We start from the raw sequence: 18965 nt of genomic DNA on the forward strand, positions 1-18965 counted from the left end.
TATATACAGTATGTGTCATATATGCAACTAAGGTTAGGATATACGTTGTCAGTACTAAAGATGCTTGTATGTTCAATATTTGTGTTGTGTTAAAGAATAAGAGGAACTGAAACGTCACTAGTGTACCTGTAGGTTATTATTATTATTATTACTACCTATTTTTGCGACCTAATTTCTGCATAAAATATCTACCTTTTCCACATTATCACCTCTAAATACATCAATCGATCGGAAATACTCTAATCCCACTTCAAAATGGACTTACTACAAGAAGACAAATAAATGTTTCGATATTAATCATTCTTACGTTGATGTTGACGACTGTATATATTATTATACGAACTTGACTTAACATCAGACACTAAGAACTCATAGTTATTTTACGGCAAACTGAACTATTTTTAATTGTCCATATTGAGGAAATCTGTAGTGTATAAACTTCCAAATGGTGTTTATTACTTCGCGCCTCCAAACTTAGGTTGAGTTACCCATAAAGTTCGTTTTCTTTAAATTTATATCCTCACGTTTTCTTTCAGCACCTATATTGAATGAAAAAGTAAATATATATGAAGATTTAACAGCGTTTATTCTTACGGTTTATAATACGTTATAGCAGCAGTGTATCTCATATAATCTGATTTATAATAAGTCAGTAGATAGATATAAATGGTCTATAAGAGTTAGTAGATGGGTAGAATTGGTCTATAGGAGTTAGTAAATAGGTAGACTTGGTCAATGAGAGTTAGTAAATAGGTAGACTTGGTCAATGAGAGTTAGTAAATAGGTAGACTTGGTCAATGAGAGTTAGTAAATAGGTAGAATTAAAGTATAAAAGTTAGTAGATAGGTTGAACTGGTCTACCATTTGATTTAAGAATAGAGTGAAAAGTAAAAAAATTATTCAACATTGTCTTTCAAGGTATTCACTGGGACATTAATAACAATTAAAAAAATCTAGTATTATATAACACCCAACAGAAATATACAGCATATCATGAAATACAAACATATCAATAACAATAAAACCCAATTAAACATTAAATATACTGTATGGTAAAATGTATATACCCTGTATATCACAGTACAACACAGTTCATGATAATATTAAGATAAACATATATATATATTTTTTTTTTGCATTTTCCATCATCTCTTTCAGTTATAGTTTTCATTATGCAGGTCAGTCATTCCCATAGACTTCCTTGTCACGATATACTTTCACTGTCTTGTAACAGTTGAGGAAACAATATACCTGGTGTAATGTTAGAAGAGTACCATGATGCTTGTTAATGGTCACTGGAGAGTTTTAACAACGACGACTCTACTTTGAGAAATATCTTGGAGTTTTTTTATGAGTGGTAGGAGTGTTTTATGAGTGGCAAGAGTGTTTAATGAGTGGCAAGAGTGTTTTATGAGTGGCAAGAGTGTTTAATGAGTGGCAAGAGTGTTTTATGAGTGGCAAGAGTGTTTTATGAGTGTCAAGAATATATTTTGAGTGGCAGGTGTGTTTTATGAGTGACAGTGTTTTAACATCTGCGCTCTCCACGAACATCTCATGAAGGAATATTAAGTGGGACTTCTGATTCCACATAAGTGAAATACATTTCCAAATACAGAAAGTCTGCGTTGGGAACCATGCAAGGTTATTCTGACACAATTCTGGGCATTAGCGATGATGAATTTCGGATTTCATTTTGTACTTTTAAATAATAGTTAAATATGAATTCATTTTACGTTAAAATTTATATCTCGAATATTCTTGACTAAAGTAAAGAATAAAAAAAATATCCATGTCTTTTGTCTATTTCTCATAATTTCCTGAGAGTTCACAGCGCTCCTAGTTGTACGGGAGGAAAGTGCGGCTCTGAGTCAGCTGGAATACGTATCGTAATGGACGGAAGTGTTGGATGACTACATTCACTGAGGTAGGTTCTTGTACCTACTAAGGACAGCTCCTGCATCAAATGTAGAGATCCGTATTTACTGTCAAAGTTCCTGCGTTCCTTCTGGAGAACTTCCTAGTCTCCTGTGATGAGTCTTCTTTATCCTGTGGGTCTGTGGAATGATTGTGCACAGACTGGGGAAATTTCTTGTCCACAGTTAACCCATACTGCAGATCTCCTGTGTCCACTGTCAGCAGGAGGCTCATAAACAGTATTTTAAAAAACTCTCTATTGTGAACTGTTCCACAACCTCCACTCCATTTTAGTCTCATGCAGTACATTCAGATAGGCCGCGACATGATGTTGTGCTTAAACATCGCGCGTAATGATGATGTTCTTATTAGATGCTGATGTTTATAGTTCTAATCCTATTCCTCAGTCAGACATCAGTCACTTCAAAGTTCCACAGTCATTCTCTTGTTCTTCGGTAAAACGAGATGCTGTGTCTGTAAGGAACCCCCAGATAAAGTTAATAAACTTCATCGACTCTTAGAATGTGTGTACGCTTTTATATGTCTGATAAATTTACAATATATGAACTAACATTTATTTGTAACAGGTAGTTTGATCTAACTAGGATAAACATAAGGTCTCTCAGAAACTTAATCACATTCAGCTTTAAAATTATATGTTCTTGTAAGCAACAGGTGTTTCAGAACATTCTAATTTTATCCCGTTCTTCAGGATATAGAAAGGAAGAACAACTGGTGACCTTTTCAAAGCTATTCCTTTCTTGACATGGAACCGCCATTTGATCTTGCTTCTTTAATGAATCAGGTATAAGTATTTAGATCACTAGAAGATTAGATACCCAAACTTATTTCACCTGAAGATTGACTCCCCTAACGCTACCTGGAAGTGTTATCTTAGGTTAGGTAAGGTTGAGTTAGATTAGGTTAATGTTAGGGTGGTTAAACCTGAAGTGAAATAAGTTAGGATGCCTAATCTTCGAGTGACCCAAATATCTTAAATTTAAAAAAAATATTAAAGTAAGGAAGATCTTTCATTATATAAAGAATATAAATGTTAACTACAACATAAAAACAATTAAAAGAACAGAAATATTAAGACAAATATTGAAGAAAACCAAGAGGAAGATTACGATCAAAGAACAGAAAATTTAACTTTGTTATTTTATTCTTCAACATAACCCTTACATCTTACACAACAACAACAACACCTGTAACATCTCACCTGGCCTCAACTCGTCTTTTCTTCCGGCACAACCAGGAACAACATCTGACACACGTACGTCAGTTTGTCTGTAAAGATAGGCAAAGTCATCAACACCTTGAAGGACTCTTGGACATGATCAATTCCTATTATATGTTTACAAGAATAGCTATCGTTCTGCTAGTACTACTTCAAATGTTATATGACGTTTTAATAAGAATATTTCGAAGATTTTTGACTTGATGCTCAATAATCCTAAAGTATAAGTTATTGCTCCGGATTTTTAAAGATTTTTTAAGATGCCTCGTCCATGAAAGATAAAAAAAGGTCTATGTACAACTTTGTCTAACATCTCTCACTCCCTCTTATCTTAGTATTCTGTGACAGGTAAAACACAATGTAAGGTACTAACCCATAGTCCGCATGAGTCTCTTGGGTTTTTTCTCCCGGTAGATGGCCAAGTAATACACGACAATACCTGTCCCGAAGACGACTAAGGCCACCAATACCTCCAGCGGCTGACGTATGATCGGAAACACAGTCAGGAACAACGAAATGAAGAAGAAAACGATAGGGAAGCCAATCCATACCTGTGTGTATTAAGTAAAAGGTATAGCCAACATTATGAGACAGAGATTATTACAAACGACAATAACACTGTAGGTACAAGTACAGGTATGTTATAATTGTCATATGTGATGAACTGTATAGAACTGTCAAATGAAATCAGGTCAATATGGGAATCGTACTTGAGAGACTGTTCGAAAGTAAGGGAGGGATGACTGATTGAAGCCATTTTTCCAACAACACAACCAAGAGTGTATCGTGAGCCTCTGAACTACAGTGATGAGGGCATGGCTGTTTCTGCTCCACTTCATAACCTGAAGTTACATTTCTTTCCACACTGCTGTTGCCATTTTATAATTATTCTCACCTTAATGGGCCTGGGGCGATCTGGTTGTTTTATTCTGAACCAGAAGAAAGCAGCGATGCAGCCAAGCCCGAGCAGGTTATGGGCGAAGGAGAGGTAATTGATGAGAACTCGCACGTCAGAGGTCACGTACATCAACATAGAGATGCAGGCCTGAGGGAGAGGAAGAGAAAAGGATGGGTTACTGCTGGAGACACCTGGCCAACCTGCGGCTGGTAGTGGTAAATGATTATTAAGCATCAGTCAGGAAGAAACATAAATAGAAAAGTCATCAACAGGACACTGATCACCGATATATTCCTAGAAGATGTGGAACTTCTACCAACTCACATATCAATCTCTTGAAAAATAATGGGTTTTGGCCGTGCGCTCCGTTTGTTTGAGAGGGAGTCCCGGACAGATAAGTGAAGTACGTTGTTGTGACCAAGTGTATAAAAGGGAGTATAAAGAATCTGTCCCTTGAGACTCTTGAGTACTACTTAATAGAAACTTAGATTAAATTACCGAAAATACGAGGGCGATGACTGGGGTGTAGTGCTCGGTGTGCACGAAGGATAGAGCCCTTGGGAGGTGACCGCGTCTGGAGCTGACAAAGAGTAACCGGGAGCTTGCGAAGATACTCCCGTTGAGTCCCCCGCCTGTCGAACACGCCACGAAGATCGGAATCGTCCAGGCCATGACACCCAAGGTCAGATTTCCGAAAACCTGGGGAAGTAAGAGGCATTATATGCGTTCTGAAGGAGATTACTACAGTTTTTCTTCTTGGTTATGTCTTTTAGTTGTATCTTATGGCTATGTCTTGGTGTCTTTCCATGAGTCTCTGAAAGTCGAATATTTACTATGTTACCTGAGAGTCACTCTACTTGAACTATCAGATGTTACTGAGAGTTGGTGATACTGTGTGTAGCTCACGATGACAACAGGAAACACTGATGCAAGTCAATTCTTATTAAATCCTTCTTGAGGAATATCGTAAATGGATAAGATGCCTCCAAGAGTAATCATATTTTAGCTGATTATTAATATATGCAATACTGATCTAATTAAAATGCACTTAAATGAGATGTTTAATAAGAGTCATTAAATAAATTATTCTCAGTCTGGACTCTAGGGTATATAAACATTGTTATTTTTGTTTATATTAAAATAATGAATCTAATGTCCCCAGGTAGTGAGTTTAATATCAACAATATTTAGAGAGTTTTATCTTTCATAAAACCTAATTGTTAATATTAGCGTGTAATTACTAACCTAATCACCCACTTCAAGACCTTAGTTGTTGAAGCGCAGTAATAACATTATAACAACAACAGGAATACAAAATCATAGGAAGGTTAAATCGTGATTGGAGTTAAGCGATTTTTATTACTTAATTAATACGGAAATTTGAAGGAAGAGGAATGTGAAGTTATTCTATACATGAGGTTATCAGGTGTTAAATGGACAGACAGACAGACAGACAGACAGACAGACAGACAGACAGACAGACAGACAAGAGAGAGATACTGTATAAAGCTAGAAAATAGGTGGGTGAAAGACTGGGTGTGGTTGAGAACCTACCACCGCCACGGCAGTTGAGGAGAGGATTTCATGTGGCGTGAGGACGGCGAAGTAGGCGACGTTGGTGAGGATGTAGATGACCATGACAGAGCAGAGGGAGATGGCGATAGCTCTGGGCATGTTTCTGTAACAACACGATCATGAGATATCCATCAGTGTGTGTGTGTGTGTGTGTGTATGTGATTAGGTTATATAATTTTCAGATAAGCTTTAAAGTATATGTAAAACAGGGCTGTTATACCTATTACAGCCTTAGGTATATAAGGAGGTATTGTGGTCGGCACAGCATTTGACCACATTCAGTTCCCCAGCTGTTAAGTTAGGTACAGTCCCCTTCACTAGTGCGTTTACAAGGGCTCGTCATATAAACATTCCAAAAATCATTATTTTTGAGATATTTGTTTTAATATTGTCTTAATTTGATTCCATAGTTTACTATTGCGAATTTCCTTCTGTCGAATGTAAACAAACACAGCTCTGCCACACTGCACAAAACCTGACGAACTCCCGTAAACGCACGAGTGAAGGGGACGACTCCTGACGTACCTGAAGGGATCCTTGAGCTCCTCCATGATCATGTTAAGGCTGTCCCTGCAAGGTGAAGTACTATTTAAAACACACATAGTAACACATTTACCTGTGTACACCTGCCTCCTATAAATAATAAGTCATGTAGGTATCACGTTCTCATCAACAAATACCTATATTTTATAACATGTACCTCAATAACTGTTCATTAGTGTTTTCATCGTCCTTAACATTCTATACAAATAAGTTCACTGGCAAGAATCATATTTTACGTTGAAAATGACAGCAATGTTATGGGTTCATTGATACCTATATTCTTTAACAACTCTCTTAAATGACAGTTATCTCCCATAGGCTCCATTACAACGACCTATTCAGTGTTATAGCCCATCACGGCAATGTAATACACTTTTTGTGGCTCTGTCCATATTTAATAGCCTTTATAACTAAGTATTCCTTGGTACACATCATCATCATCATCATCATCATCATCATTATCATCATCATCACTAACTATCTCAAAGATCTATTCAACGTTGTAATGCATCTTCTTTACCAACTATATGTAACTCCTTGTTCACCAACATCTATCATCTATTTCAATCATTATAATCTACTTCACTGAAATATATAATTTTCCTTGGCATCTAAATCCAGCTTAGAGATTTTGTAGGACAAGTTTTCAGACAGACAACATGACCGGATACAGTTTGAAGTCTTAAGTGATGGATATATGAGCTCTCTATCTCTAATATATCAATGGTATATCTTTTACACTTACCAACCACTGTAGGCGTAGAGTGTGTGGTAGAACGCCGTAGCAATAAAAGCCGGGTTCCAGTTAGTGTTAGCCATAGGGTCAGCGAAATTATCGGATCGTCCTCTGGCAAGGTGATTGATTCCTACGACGATGATCATAATGAGAGCCAACACCTTCGTCAGCGCCAGCACATCCTGCACCGTTGTCGCCCACTTCACCTTCCTTGAGTTGATATACGTCAGCGTAACTGGAGAGACGTGTGTATAGTGCAGCTGTAGTGTAGGTAATTACAGATGTGGTGTACTGTAGGTATCATACAGACTCTCTGATTCTCAAACATTAAAAAAAAATATGCTAGTGTTATTGGTAAGCGAATGTAATATCCGTTGAGTTTTTATACTATGTTGGTGTCGTTTGAGAACTCGGGTCATGTACAGCACGATGTAGCATTGGCAAGAGAATAATTAATACAATTGTGTATTGCAATCGAGTACAGGTCTGGATTCATTGTTGTTTAACTCTGTATAATGACTACTAACATGAAATTAATTCAAAATATCTTCGCTACACATACATCAATATAGGTTAAATTTCCATAGCGACACACAGTAATAGTTTCCTCACAGTCAATGATATGACCATAGGCCTACCACTGACATAGACCTATAGTTACACCACAGATTATCACCATTAACACCAAAATCACCGACATGTAACTCCTACTCACCTATAAGAAGAGCTCCCACGATCCTAAGAGCAGAATCGGGAGGACCCTGGCAGCTCGGGAAGAAGGGTTGCAGGACGTAATTAGCGAAGGTGAGTGACCCAATCGCTCTGTTTCCTGGTATACCGATCATAACCGATATCCAAACCTGAAGGAAAGCAGGTAGAGGTCCAAAGGCTTCATGTAGATAGGTGTACTCCGCCCCACTCTGAGGGATCATTGCACCTGAGGAGGAAGATAACGATTTACCTGTTGTCATTTGGGAAAGATTAAGAGGATGTGATGTTCCCTGTTGGCTGAGTTACCTTTAAAAGAGTCATGGGAGGTTAAGAATAATAAAATAATAAGAACAAGATAATGCTGTATATTTGTATTGTGGGCGTCGCCTGGGAAGATATTGGAAGCATAATGTATTGTCTAATGCTAGACCCTGCTGCCATATGGCATCACGAAAATTGTGACCAAGTCCCAGGTTGCTCATCTGACTTTCTGCCTCATTTACACACAATTGCAGGGTCTCAATCGTTTCTCTTACACTTGACAATAAAACATACATATATTATTTCTCACAATTGATATTTTTTTCATTTTTGTATTTCTTTATGGTTCTTTATTATTATTATTATTACAGTGTTGTTATTATTATTATTATTATCATTATTATTTTATTATTTTATACTACTTTTTTTTTTTATTATAAATTTAATTTACTATGAATTATTATTATTATTATTATTATTATTATTATTATTATTATTATTATTATTATTATTATTATTATTGTTATTATTATTACCCTGTGCCCGGGTGGACTAATCCCCGTAAAAAGAGAGAGAGAGAGAGAAAATAAAAGGTGTATCTGTGTTGGTGGTAACTTGTGAATGTTAATGTATATGAAGGCCATGAATATTGTTTGTTAGTTTAGAGACATGCAGCTAAAAGGTGTGCTTGTGTTGGGTTATGTACTCAAGGGGTGTGTGAGAATGAGTGGTTGTTCTTGGTTAAACAGATTGTAAGGTTGTGGGTGATGAAGCGCGGTGTTGCTGCATGTGGATAGATTTGAAGAAACGGGATATAAGTTAATTCTGTCAAGGAGCTTTAATATCGGCACGAATCGGTAATATCAATACAAATCGGCAAAATCGGCCAAAAACAGGCAAATTAGTATAGGACTTGGTAATATCCCTTCGTAATCTGGGACTTCAGATTTCTGTTGCTTGTAGAAAGGAAAAAAAAACGGATAACTAAATTGCAGCCGGTGTTTCCCTTCCTTGAGTCTAATGACGCTGAGTACAATGTTTCTGTTGACATCCTCCCATTAAGTAATCATGAATATCTTTGTTGAATTGTATCATAATAGGGAAGGCAATTTCCTCATGGATCCTATAACGTCAAGAGATACAGTATAGCGTGTGTATATGTGTGTCTGTGTGTTTATCCTATACACAGGAGACAACAAACACAGACAGTAGATTGGCCTTGACCCTAAGCTTAGCTCCCCCCCCCCCCCTTTCCCAGCTGCTTGAAAGTATAGAAGGGGGGGGGGGAGGATAAGGGCAAGCTAGTGGGTAACCTTGTGCTGGATTCACACTTTTCGCTCCACTCGAGTGTAAAGGTAGAGTTGACAGCATATCTTAAGAGATTAATTTTGAGAACCGAGAGAAAATGGTCAACAAGAGATTCAACTCTAAATTTCTCGTAATCGCCTCCGCCTTTACCCTTGAGTGAAGACTGTGTTCTATTCTGTGAGTTTTGAGTATGAGCCCAAAAAATGACAGTCAAATCAGGGTTACTGAAGTTATAATTGAGAATCTACCGTAGTAGGTAGTAGGCAGCTATCAAACAGGGAGGTATTACCGCCTGGGAAGACATTAGAAGCATTATGTATTGTTTAATGGTAGACCCTGCTGCCATATGGCATCACAAAAATTGTGACCAAGTCCCAGGTTGCTGATTTGACTTTCTGCCTCATTTACACACAATTGTAGGGTCTCAAATATTTCTCTTACTTTGACAACACAACATACCTACAGTATATCGTTTCTCACTATTGGTCTTTTTTCATTTTTGTTTTTCTTTATGGCTCTTTATTATTATTATTATTATTATTATTATTATTATTATTATTATTATTATTATTATTATTATTATTATTATCAATGTTGTTATTATTATTGTTGTTATTATATTTTTAATTTTGTATTTTGTATTATAAATTTTATTTACTATGAACTAATTATTATTATTAGTGTTATTATTATTACATTTTCGCCCCCGGGTCCCGATGTGGGTCAGTTACCTGTGCCCGGGTTGGCTAATCCCGGAAAAAAATGGAATACTAAACAAGGTACGAGTTTACTTGATCTCGTGTCGTGTGGGATCGTGTAGTAGAAGTAACTTGTGATGGTGTCCAAGGTGAATAACAACGACCAATAAATACACCCGTGAGATTTTCTACACCATCTGGGAGGTCGCACCATTGCATGACTTGGTATTATTGTATACAAGTTCCATATTTATGATATATTTTTTTATGGTTTTAATTGCATAAATACTCACCCATTTCGGCGTAGCAGAGAGCCCCTACCATGGACACGAACCCAGAAGCGACCCACACAGCCAGGGACATGCCAACGCTGCCCGAGTAGTGCAGCACACCTCCGGGGGAAACAAAGATGCCAGAACCAATAATGTTGCCGACGATGAGACCAACACAGTCAACCAAGCCCAGTTCCTTCCTGAGCTTTACACCGGAGTCTTTCTCACCACTCATGTCTACTACTTTGTCCTTTTCGGGTTTATCATCAAGATTCTTTGGTGGTTTATCATCGGGATCTTTCTGATTTTGCGGTAGTGATTTTATTGCATTTTTCTCAAGGATTTTGTTGTCATTCACTTCGGGTTGTTGTGTGGAGAGGCTTCGTTTCTTGGTTCTCGGCGGCTTACAGGGAGGTTCAGCAGGGGAAATACTATTTTCCTTTACTAAATTGGGTGCCATAGTGCTCTTGGGTTCAGATAGTGGCTCTACGTTATCTATGTCACACTTCACCTTGCACTCGTCATCACTTGTCACGCTGGAGCTGGGCTGGTCAGGTATAGGGGGGAGATCACGGTCATGCCCACTATCGCTGTCAACTTCCGGGTTTGTTTGGATACCTCCGTCATCGTTCTCTGCCGGAGTGAGGGAGTTACCTGACGTGGCGGTGGACGGCGACAGACCGCAAGCACCTGTTGTAATGTCCATGGTTGAGTTGTAACTGGCAACACGACGCTGTGTCCCCCCCCGTCCCTCTCACTTCTACCCCTACCCTCCCACTTTCACACTCACCAATCCACATTCATCCCTTCCTCCCTATTCCACCCTCCTCTTTCCTTATTCCACACCCACTCCCTCATTTCACCCCTTCCTTCCTCATTCCACCCCTTCCCTTCCCATTCTATCACCTCTCCCTCCTGATTTCACCCCCTTGCCTCCCCAATCCACCCTCTCCCTCTCCCCCTTACTGCCATCAGCCAATCCTAGAAGGTCAGCTGGTTGGATTCTCCGCACTGAGCTGAAACAGATCCCACACAATATCAATGTTTCCAGAACTATTAATGAAAACTCTGTATCCGGTTTCTTTGATATATCCAGTACCCTTATAAACCAAAGTAAAGAAATGTGATTGATAACTTAAGGGAATATAAATACAATTGGTGTTATTATCGGAGGAAAAAATGGTGTTGTTGTTGACAGGAATACTGTACGATAACACATACAACTGGTGAATGTTGACGAACTTAATCTCTATGGCGCGTTGAACCTGGATCCAGTATTGAGGTCGCACGCGGTTAAAATGCACCCATGTGTTGGTTGACTCTAAAACTTAAAGAGCAGTTATAGACAGTATAGGCGGTATAGACAGATGATATTATGAGAAACAGAATTTTCAGAACGATAATATTTCTAAGTAAAAGATACCTGTCAGTTTATCGTTGTGGCTTCTCAGTTATCTTTATTAACTGCTCATGTTGAGTGTGTGTTTACATTCAACAGGTGGGCGTACCGGTCATCAACCGACACTCCTCCTCGATTAGCAGTGAAAGTCCCGCTGATCTGGATATTAGATGAAAATACTACATGTATTAGTTCAGGGTTACATATCGATAAACATGAGATACATAACCATGATCTATTATAGCTCATACATATAAATATTAACAATATATTCTTTTAGGGTTTAACGATGACTAAAGGAGGAGTAACAGCTTAAGAAGAAATGCTGACTGAGAATAGAAAGTTTGGGAAAGCAGAAGTAAAGATTTGACTGGATGAAAGAACTCTCGCCTCTCTTCAAGTAAGGATGGATAAACATTAAAACATTACAGTAAACACTACTGTATATAGGCGATATTAACATCAAATAAACAGGTGACTTAAATATTCATCTAATAATTGCATTAGGTAAAAGAAGATAAATATATTATGAACACAGATAAGTATCTTGATATAATTATGAGGTCAAGGTAACGAGGTTAATGTTAACATATTAATCAACGATACTCGGTTGAATGTCATATAATTCCTAACCTTACTATGTTATGCGCTTAAAAGATTTAGTTGTTGAAGCAGAGTCATATGCACTTAGGGACCTTGAATATCTAGGCGAAGTAACTCATTACAACATTAATAATCCGATCTCGCCTTAAGGAAGGAAATGCATGTGTTGTAATCTGTAGGTATTCTGTTATTACTGCTGTGAGTTGTAAATAGAACCACAGGCAATAGACTTAAGTATTGATGATCTTAGTTTACACAGAGTGATACACCCCCTTAAAACACAAGCAAGTGGGCGTGTGGGCGTGAATCTTACTGTAATGATCATAGCACAACGAACCTAACTCATATTAAATCAAATTGCCGAGATCATTATAATTACTTTACTGTAAGAATTCTTCAGCTGTTATCCATAAACACGATATTATTTTACCCCATTACAAAACCCTTTAGGCAACTAGAAAATTAACTGATACAACACGGAATAAATTGTTGCGGTCATATAAGGTGTAGTATGGAAAAGAGAGAGTGGAGAGAGGGGAGTGGAGAGAGGGAAGGTGAGAGAGAGGGAAGGTGAGAGAGAGGGAAGGTGAGAGAGAGGTCGACGGAGGAATGTGGATGAGGGAAGGGGTGTGTAGAATGCGGATGTGTGGGAGGTGATGGAGGGACCGAATAGAGTAAGTGAGAGGGGTGAGAGGGATGAGAGGGGTGAGAGGGATGTTTGATATAAAGCAGCGAATGCAGGAGGGAGAGTGACAGCATAGGATGAGAAGGAAAGTGTGAGGGAGAGCAGCAAGACTGGAGAGGGAGCAAGACTGGAGCGGGGTCAGAACGGGAGAGGGAGCAAGAAAGGAGAGGGAGCAAGACTGGAGAGGGAGCAAAACTGGAGCGGGGTCAGAACGGGAGAGGGAGCAAGAAAGGAGAGGGAGCAAGACTGGAGAGGGAGCAAGACTGGAGAGGGAGCAAGACTGGAGAGTGAGCAAGACGAGATGAAGCAAGACTGGAGAAATAGCAAGATTGTACAGGCCAGTTACACGAGAGGGAATATAATGGTTACCCTAAGCTCCGCCTCCTGTACCTAACCATTATACACACAAAAGGTAAATACCAAGTCATCACACCTGCTGACTCGATGCTCAATACATTCCTTAAATAAATATTCTCATAATTTCCTCACCGGTAAGGCAAATGGGGAATAGAAAGGCCACAACGAAACAAGTCTGGCTGTTTTGTATGTGAGTTGGTAATCATGTGTGTACAGTATATGTGTGTATTTGTGACTAACGTAAACTTACCTACAGTGTTTACTCATCAGTCAAGAGATAAATTCTTGTGGCTTGTTCAGGGTAGTTTCTCTTTCCTCCTATATGGATATATCTGTTGATTTTGGTCAGTCTTATAGTAAAAATAATTTATTTTTTCGCTTTTATATCTTCAAAGCGTAGAATATTCAGTTAGACTATTACTGTTTAGGAGTATAATACTTACTAGCGTTCAATCAGTCTTGTCATTGAGCAAGGTTAAATTTAGTCTTTGTTTTTAGGTTATATCTGGCAGCTCATAAATTTCATATGTTTACGATTTTGCATGTGTGTATGAGATGAGATTCTTTCTTTTCTTGAATCTGGACAGTTGTCAGCCTTAAAGCCTTTAGCCAAACATGATATGCAAAGTTAATTATTTCGAGGAGAGATTAATGAGCCAGTTAGTGTTAGAGTTTCTCCAGTGATGTTCCTTATATCCGAGAGGTTGAGTCGAGTAAGCGTGTTTTTAACCTTGTATTTATGTATACATGGAATCCTAGTTTTTTTTCTTGCTCACAGTTTCTTTTTATTTCGTTATTTTTACTCACTGGTCGGCTGTTTTAATACTCAGATCTCTCCATACCCCCCCAAAAAAATTACCAACTAAATAACTGTATTGTAGATTGTAATGTCTAACGTAAAGCGTCTTAAGAGTAATGTACCCTAAACAAACCTTCACCAGCCATAACACACAATGAAAAGTATTTACTGATAATTATATTTGAAAGGAAGTTGATAATGACCAGAAACATCCGCCAGTCACCGCACCGTAACATCAAGTAAGAGATTGGGAAGCTAGTTCATGCCTAATACGGTCAAGACGCTGTTAGTAAACACTCATTTATACATTCCTAGTTATTAAGAATTAATATTTTCCAGTTATAGTGAAGATGGTTAGTCAAATATTAACGTGAAGCAGATTTTATTGGCGAGTATAGAACTAAGCCAACCACCATTCAGAGTATTGGTTGGAACTAAATAGCTTTGTCGCTTCTTACAGCGTGACGTACTCAAGGCCATAATGTATGTATGTATGTATGTATGTATGTATGTATGTATGTATGTATCCCTAACGCTTCTATATTAACAACTAACTGTGATCAGGTGTGTTATCGTACTGTATATGTGTGTGTTATAACTCAGGGTTGTGTTCTGTGTAAGACCCCGATGTTCACGGTACCGCAGATCCTTTGTGGTGATATGGTGTTGTCGTTTGAAGGACAGACTCTCTCTCTCTCTCTCTCTCTAGCTGTGTTCGGCTGGTACTGGTTTATAAACGGGTATGTCTTTTCTGTCTACCTGTGTGTTTCTGTGTATACCTGTCTTTCTCTGTCTAACGTGTGTGTTTCTGTGTATACCTTTGTTTCTCTGTCTAACGTGTGTGTTTCTTTGTATACCTTTGTTTCTCTGTCTAACGTGTGTGTTTCTTTGTATACCTGTCTTTCTCTGTCTGCCCGTGTCTCTGTATACCTGTGTTCCTCTCTGTATAACTGTGTTTCTCTGTCTACCTGTACTTATCTGTCTACCTGTGTTTCTCTGTCTACCTGCCTCTCTCTGTCTACCTGTCTACCCGTGTCTCTGTATACCTGTGTTTTTCTTGTTCACCTGCTCTTTCTCTATCATCTACCTGTGTTTCTGTCTACCCGTGTTCTGCATACCAAGTTTTCTCTGTCTGCCCGTGTCTCTGTATACCTGTGTTCCTCTCTGTATAACTGTGTTTCTCTGTCTACCTGTACTTATCTGTCTACCTGTGTTTCTCTGTCTACCTGCCTCTCTCTGTCTACCTGTGTTTCTCTGTCTACTTGTTTCTCTCTGTCTACTTGTATTTCTCTGTCTACCTGCATTTCTCTGTGTACTGACCTCACTAGAGGAAAGGTCACGGCAGGCTGAGCTCCCGGGGATTAACTGTCAGTAATGGCTTAGTTCTACTAGTGAACAGGGCTGTGCTCCTCAGAGGGCACAGTACTGAGTACTTTACATTTGTCCACATTGAATCTCATCTACCATTTTCTAGGCCATCAAAGGCTGATTTAAGGTCTATGCAGGCTGTTTGTGTCTTATCTTTTGAGTGAACACGATATCTGCAAAGCATTTCTGTGTGGTAAGCCCGGGCATTAACCATACAGATTAGGGGCCAGTTTGTCTTTGACTTGAAACATGAGACGGTTGAGAACAACTTTTCAAGGACTTTACACATATCGGATGAGAGTGAAATTGGCCTGAAGTTTGGAGAGTTAGCTTTAGGGATTGGTACTATGTTTCCTTGAGTCCAAGTCTTAGGCAGAATACCTTGTGTGAGGCTCATTTGATACAGATCAAGCAGTGGATGGTTAGGGATCTCATTTAGAACATAAGAAAATAAGGAGTCTGCAATAGGCCGGTTGGCCTGTGCATGGCAGCTCCTGTCGAGAGTTACTACCACTCTCTATCATCCATGAATCTATCTAGCATCTTTTTAAAACTTTCCAGCGTTCCAGCACTTACTACAAAGTTGCTAAGCTTGTTCCACTCGTCCACCACCCTATTTGTGAACCAGTTCCTTCCTATCTCCCTCCTAAACCTAAACTTATCCAACTTAAATCCGTTGCTACGAGTCCTATCCTGCTCGGATATTATAAGAACTTTATCTATATCCCCTTTATTGATTCCTTTCACCCACTTAAATACTTCTATCATATCTCCCCGCACTCTTCGTCTTTCTATAACAATCTCAGGGAGTTTATAGGTTATGCCATCAGAGAAGGAGGTAGAGAGGTGGAGCGAAGAGATAATAGCCGACTAAGCAACCGTAATAAAAAAAAAAAAAACACGTTGTCCCGATGGGCCCACAGCTGCCCATGAGACAGCCTGAGGGCAGACTGTGGAGGAAACATCTTGATTCTCGCTAGCCAACATTTCTCCTGTAGGACATCGTCTTGGTCCTCGTTGGTCTACCCATAGATCCGTAACACGCGAGTGTGATTGTGAACTGCTGAATTCTCTGAGATCACTAAACGACTTGAATAATCATAGTTATGTACTGTACATTGATCATATTGTTCAAACTGTGTGTCCTGATGTCTCAGCAGTTGTTACATGTAAAATGTATTCAACAGGTTTTGAACGAATTATATTCTTGACGTCAGCGTAGAGGGTCTTATTTTCCTGTGCAGTCACAATCGCTCCAACGAGCGGTTACATACGTGTTCATCTCTATGGCACAAATACGAAGATGAACCTGTATATGAACATTTTAGCGTAGTTTAGCCACATTTAATACACGTTTTCTTTTGAACACTCAGTGACATCCACCCTCTTCAAATATTAAAGGATAACTATTTCATAATAATATACTGTCCTAAGTATTCCTTATTATGGTATGAGAGTTGAGCATTAGCAGTACTTGACACAGTCCACTAGAATAAAAGAGAGAGGATAAGATTTTAAACAAAGAGTAATGCTCATTATCATTATTTTAATTCTGTCTTATTTATTGTTACTGTCATTAAGTTCCTATAGTTTGTTATATAATTTATGACACAGGCAGATAGGCAGCAAATATTATAGATCAATTTTAAAAGATACTTAAAAATCTATGGTCAGAGAAGCGCATAAATACGTAATAATAACTCATAAAAACATATCTTATAAATATTTCTTTCAGTAATCGTCTGTAGAGCCTCTTATGATGAACAATATAATTCATAACCCTAATCTGTGAAGCACCTGAGAAATAATAACAGATTATAGGCCCCACAAGACTCCTCCGCTTCGGGTGGGAGACGGAGAAGGGCGGTATGTAGATGGAATTCCAAAGGGCTTATATCCCGGTACTACAAAGCCACCCTGACGGTCCTCAAACCTGGAGAAGAAGATTTGACATTCTTGCCTTTGTATAGAGTTTCTGGGGGCTCCTGTGTTTACTCCTTGAGAGAGAGAGAGAGAGAGAGAGAGAGAGAGAGAGAGAGAGAGAGAGAGAGAGAGAGAGTGTGTGGTCGCGTGGAATTAGTGCGGTGGAGCTTTTCTGTTGGCTCAAGAACTGGATGATTAGTTGGGTGGAGAGGAGGAGGAGGCGGACGATATTGAGGAACATGGTCAAAGTTTTAGCGGTAGATTAAGAGAGATTCGGTGGAGAGATGCGGAAAGGGCCGATTGGTTTGTGATGGGGAAGATGTTATTCGACTTTGGGTGTGTTAGAGTCAATTACTGGAACAGATGGCAATTATATTTTACATACGTGTATTGTGTTTTATTGTGGGAAAAAAATAATTCAATTCACCTGAGAAACTTGTAAATACTATAGATGCTTCTATTGTACTTGTCTCTTATATACACTGATCACTATACGGGAATTGAATCATCAGATACAATTAGTGAATAAATACTGATATAAGAATTAACAAAATAATCTTAGACTTGACTTCATTACTTTTTTTAGTAGTGAACAATAATTAAAATTTAGGAGCAAAAGTTCATCACCACAACCGGTCATTACATTAGAACTATACACCATCTTGGTCACTCATCACACACCCTCCCTCAATGACACCACCGCTCTCTGCCGCCTCTCTCTCTCTCTCTCTCTTTCTCCCCAACTATTTTCTAGTGGCACCACCCTGAGCTGGATTCAATAAACTACCTCACCACAATCCAGGCAAAACTTAGCTTAAGCCACCTCTAAATCGCTTAATATAACTTCTTGGAGGAGGCTCACTCGTGGGTGTATTTATGTTGGTGCGGAGAAGGAGAATAATTGACAGAACTCGTGTAGCCTGGGTGGTGTTAGTTGGACCCAGATGTGTAGTGTTAGTTATAGGATTTGTGGTGACTGGTTTGTTATGCTTACTTACTGATGTTTTTTTTTTTTGTTCTTCTTCTCTGTTTCATATCCTTGACTTATGTTCTTTTTCAGGTTTAGTTTCAGGAGATCACAACCATATAAACTTTTGAGACTCCTAGTTCAGGTTCTCACTGTGTAAATGCTATTTTACACACGCACGCACGCTTGCACACACACACACACACCCACACTTTGCTCGCGTCTCGGGCGCAAATTGGCTCACAATTCACTCTCCGTCACCCAACCATTAAGTCTGCTGTGACAAGCTGCCTGTCACACGCCCAATACCTTGTACTGTGTGAGCTCTAAGCTACGCTAGTTGATGAATGAGGTGCCGGTGTGAGTGTGTGTGGGACCAGGGGGCGCTGGAACCACGCCTGGACCTTTGTTAAAAGCTCTGGAATGGTCCTGGGTTACGACAGAGAGTTTGGAATGATCCTTATGCACGAGATAGACCTATGGAATGAACCACAAGCACGATGACGACCACTGGAATGACTTAAATGACACAAAAACCATAGGAATTTTCCTCTTCTACACATGATATCAGTTACTGGAATGATCTTCATGAACGAGAAAGATAACTGGAAACAACTTAGAACACGATAACGACCACAGAATATTGTATAATTTCAACTACTATTTATTTTTCATAATTTATTTATTTTAACAACGATCCGATTTTCT

At 38.8% G+C, this 18965-nt stretch overlaps 1 protein-coding gene across 1 annotated transcript; it reads right to left on the minus strand.

Annotated features, from left to right (window-relative positions):
• Nucleotides 1-569: 569 nt before the first annotated feature.
• On the minus strand, nucleotides 570-10865 carry LOC121865657 (Y+L amino acid transporter 2-like). The gene is made up of 10 exons (XM_042365184.1): nucleotides 10178-10865; nucleotides 7622-7843; nucleotides 6916-7141; nucleotides 6153-6197; nucleotides 5607-5730; nucleotides 4551-4751; nucleotides 4050-4199; nucleotides 3528-3705; nucleotides 3137-3204; nucleotides 570-2388 (listed from the first exon to the last, which is right to left on the minus strand). Exons 1-9 carry the CDS (start codon nucleotides 10860-10862, stop codon nucleotides 3143-3145), a joined length of 1893 nt encoding a protein of 630 aa, XP_042221118.1. The 5' UTR covers nucleotides 10863-10865; the 3' UTR covers nucleotides 570-2388; nucleotides 3137-3142.
• Nucleotides 10866-18965: the final 8100 nt, after the last annotated feature.

This window comes from Homarus americanus, unplaced genomic scaffold, assembly GCF_018991925.1.
Source record: "Homarus americanus isolate GMGI-L3 unplaced genomic scaffold, GMGI_Hamer_2.0 scaffold38595, whole genome shotgun sequence".
NCBI lineage: Eukaryota > Metazoa > Arthropoda > Malacostraca > Decapoda > Nephropidae > Homarus > Homarus americanus.

Coding starts and splice junctions, on each gene's coding strand:
- LOC121865657 (XM_042365184.1), bottom strand. CDS start 10,862: ATGGACATTACAACAGGTGCTTGCGGTCTGTCGCCGTCCACCGCCACG. Junction 6,198..6,915: donor CTCTACGCCTACAGTGGTTG/GTAAGTGTAAAA, acceptor TTCACCTTGCAG/GGACAGCCTTAACATGATCA. Junction 5,731..6,152: donor GAGCTCAAGGATCCCTTCAG/GTACGTCAGGAG, acceptor GTGTTGTTACAG/AAACATGCCCAGAGCTATCG.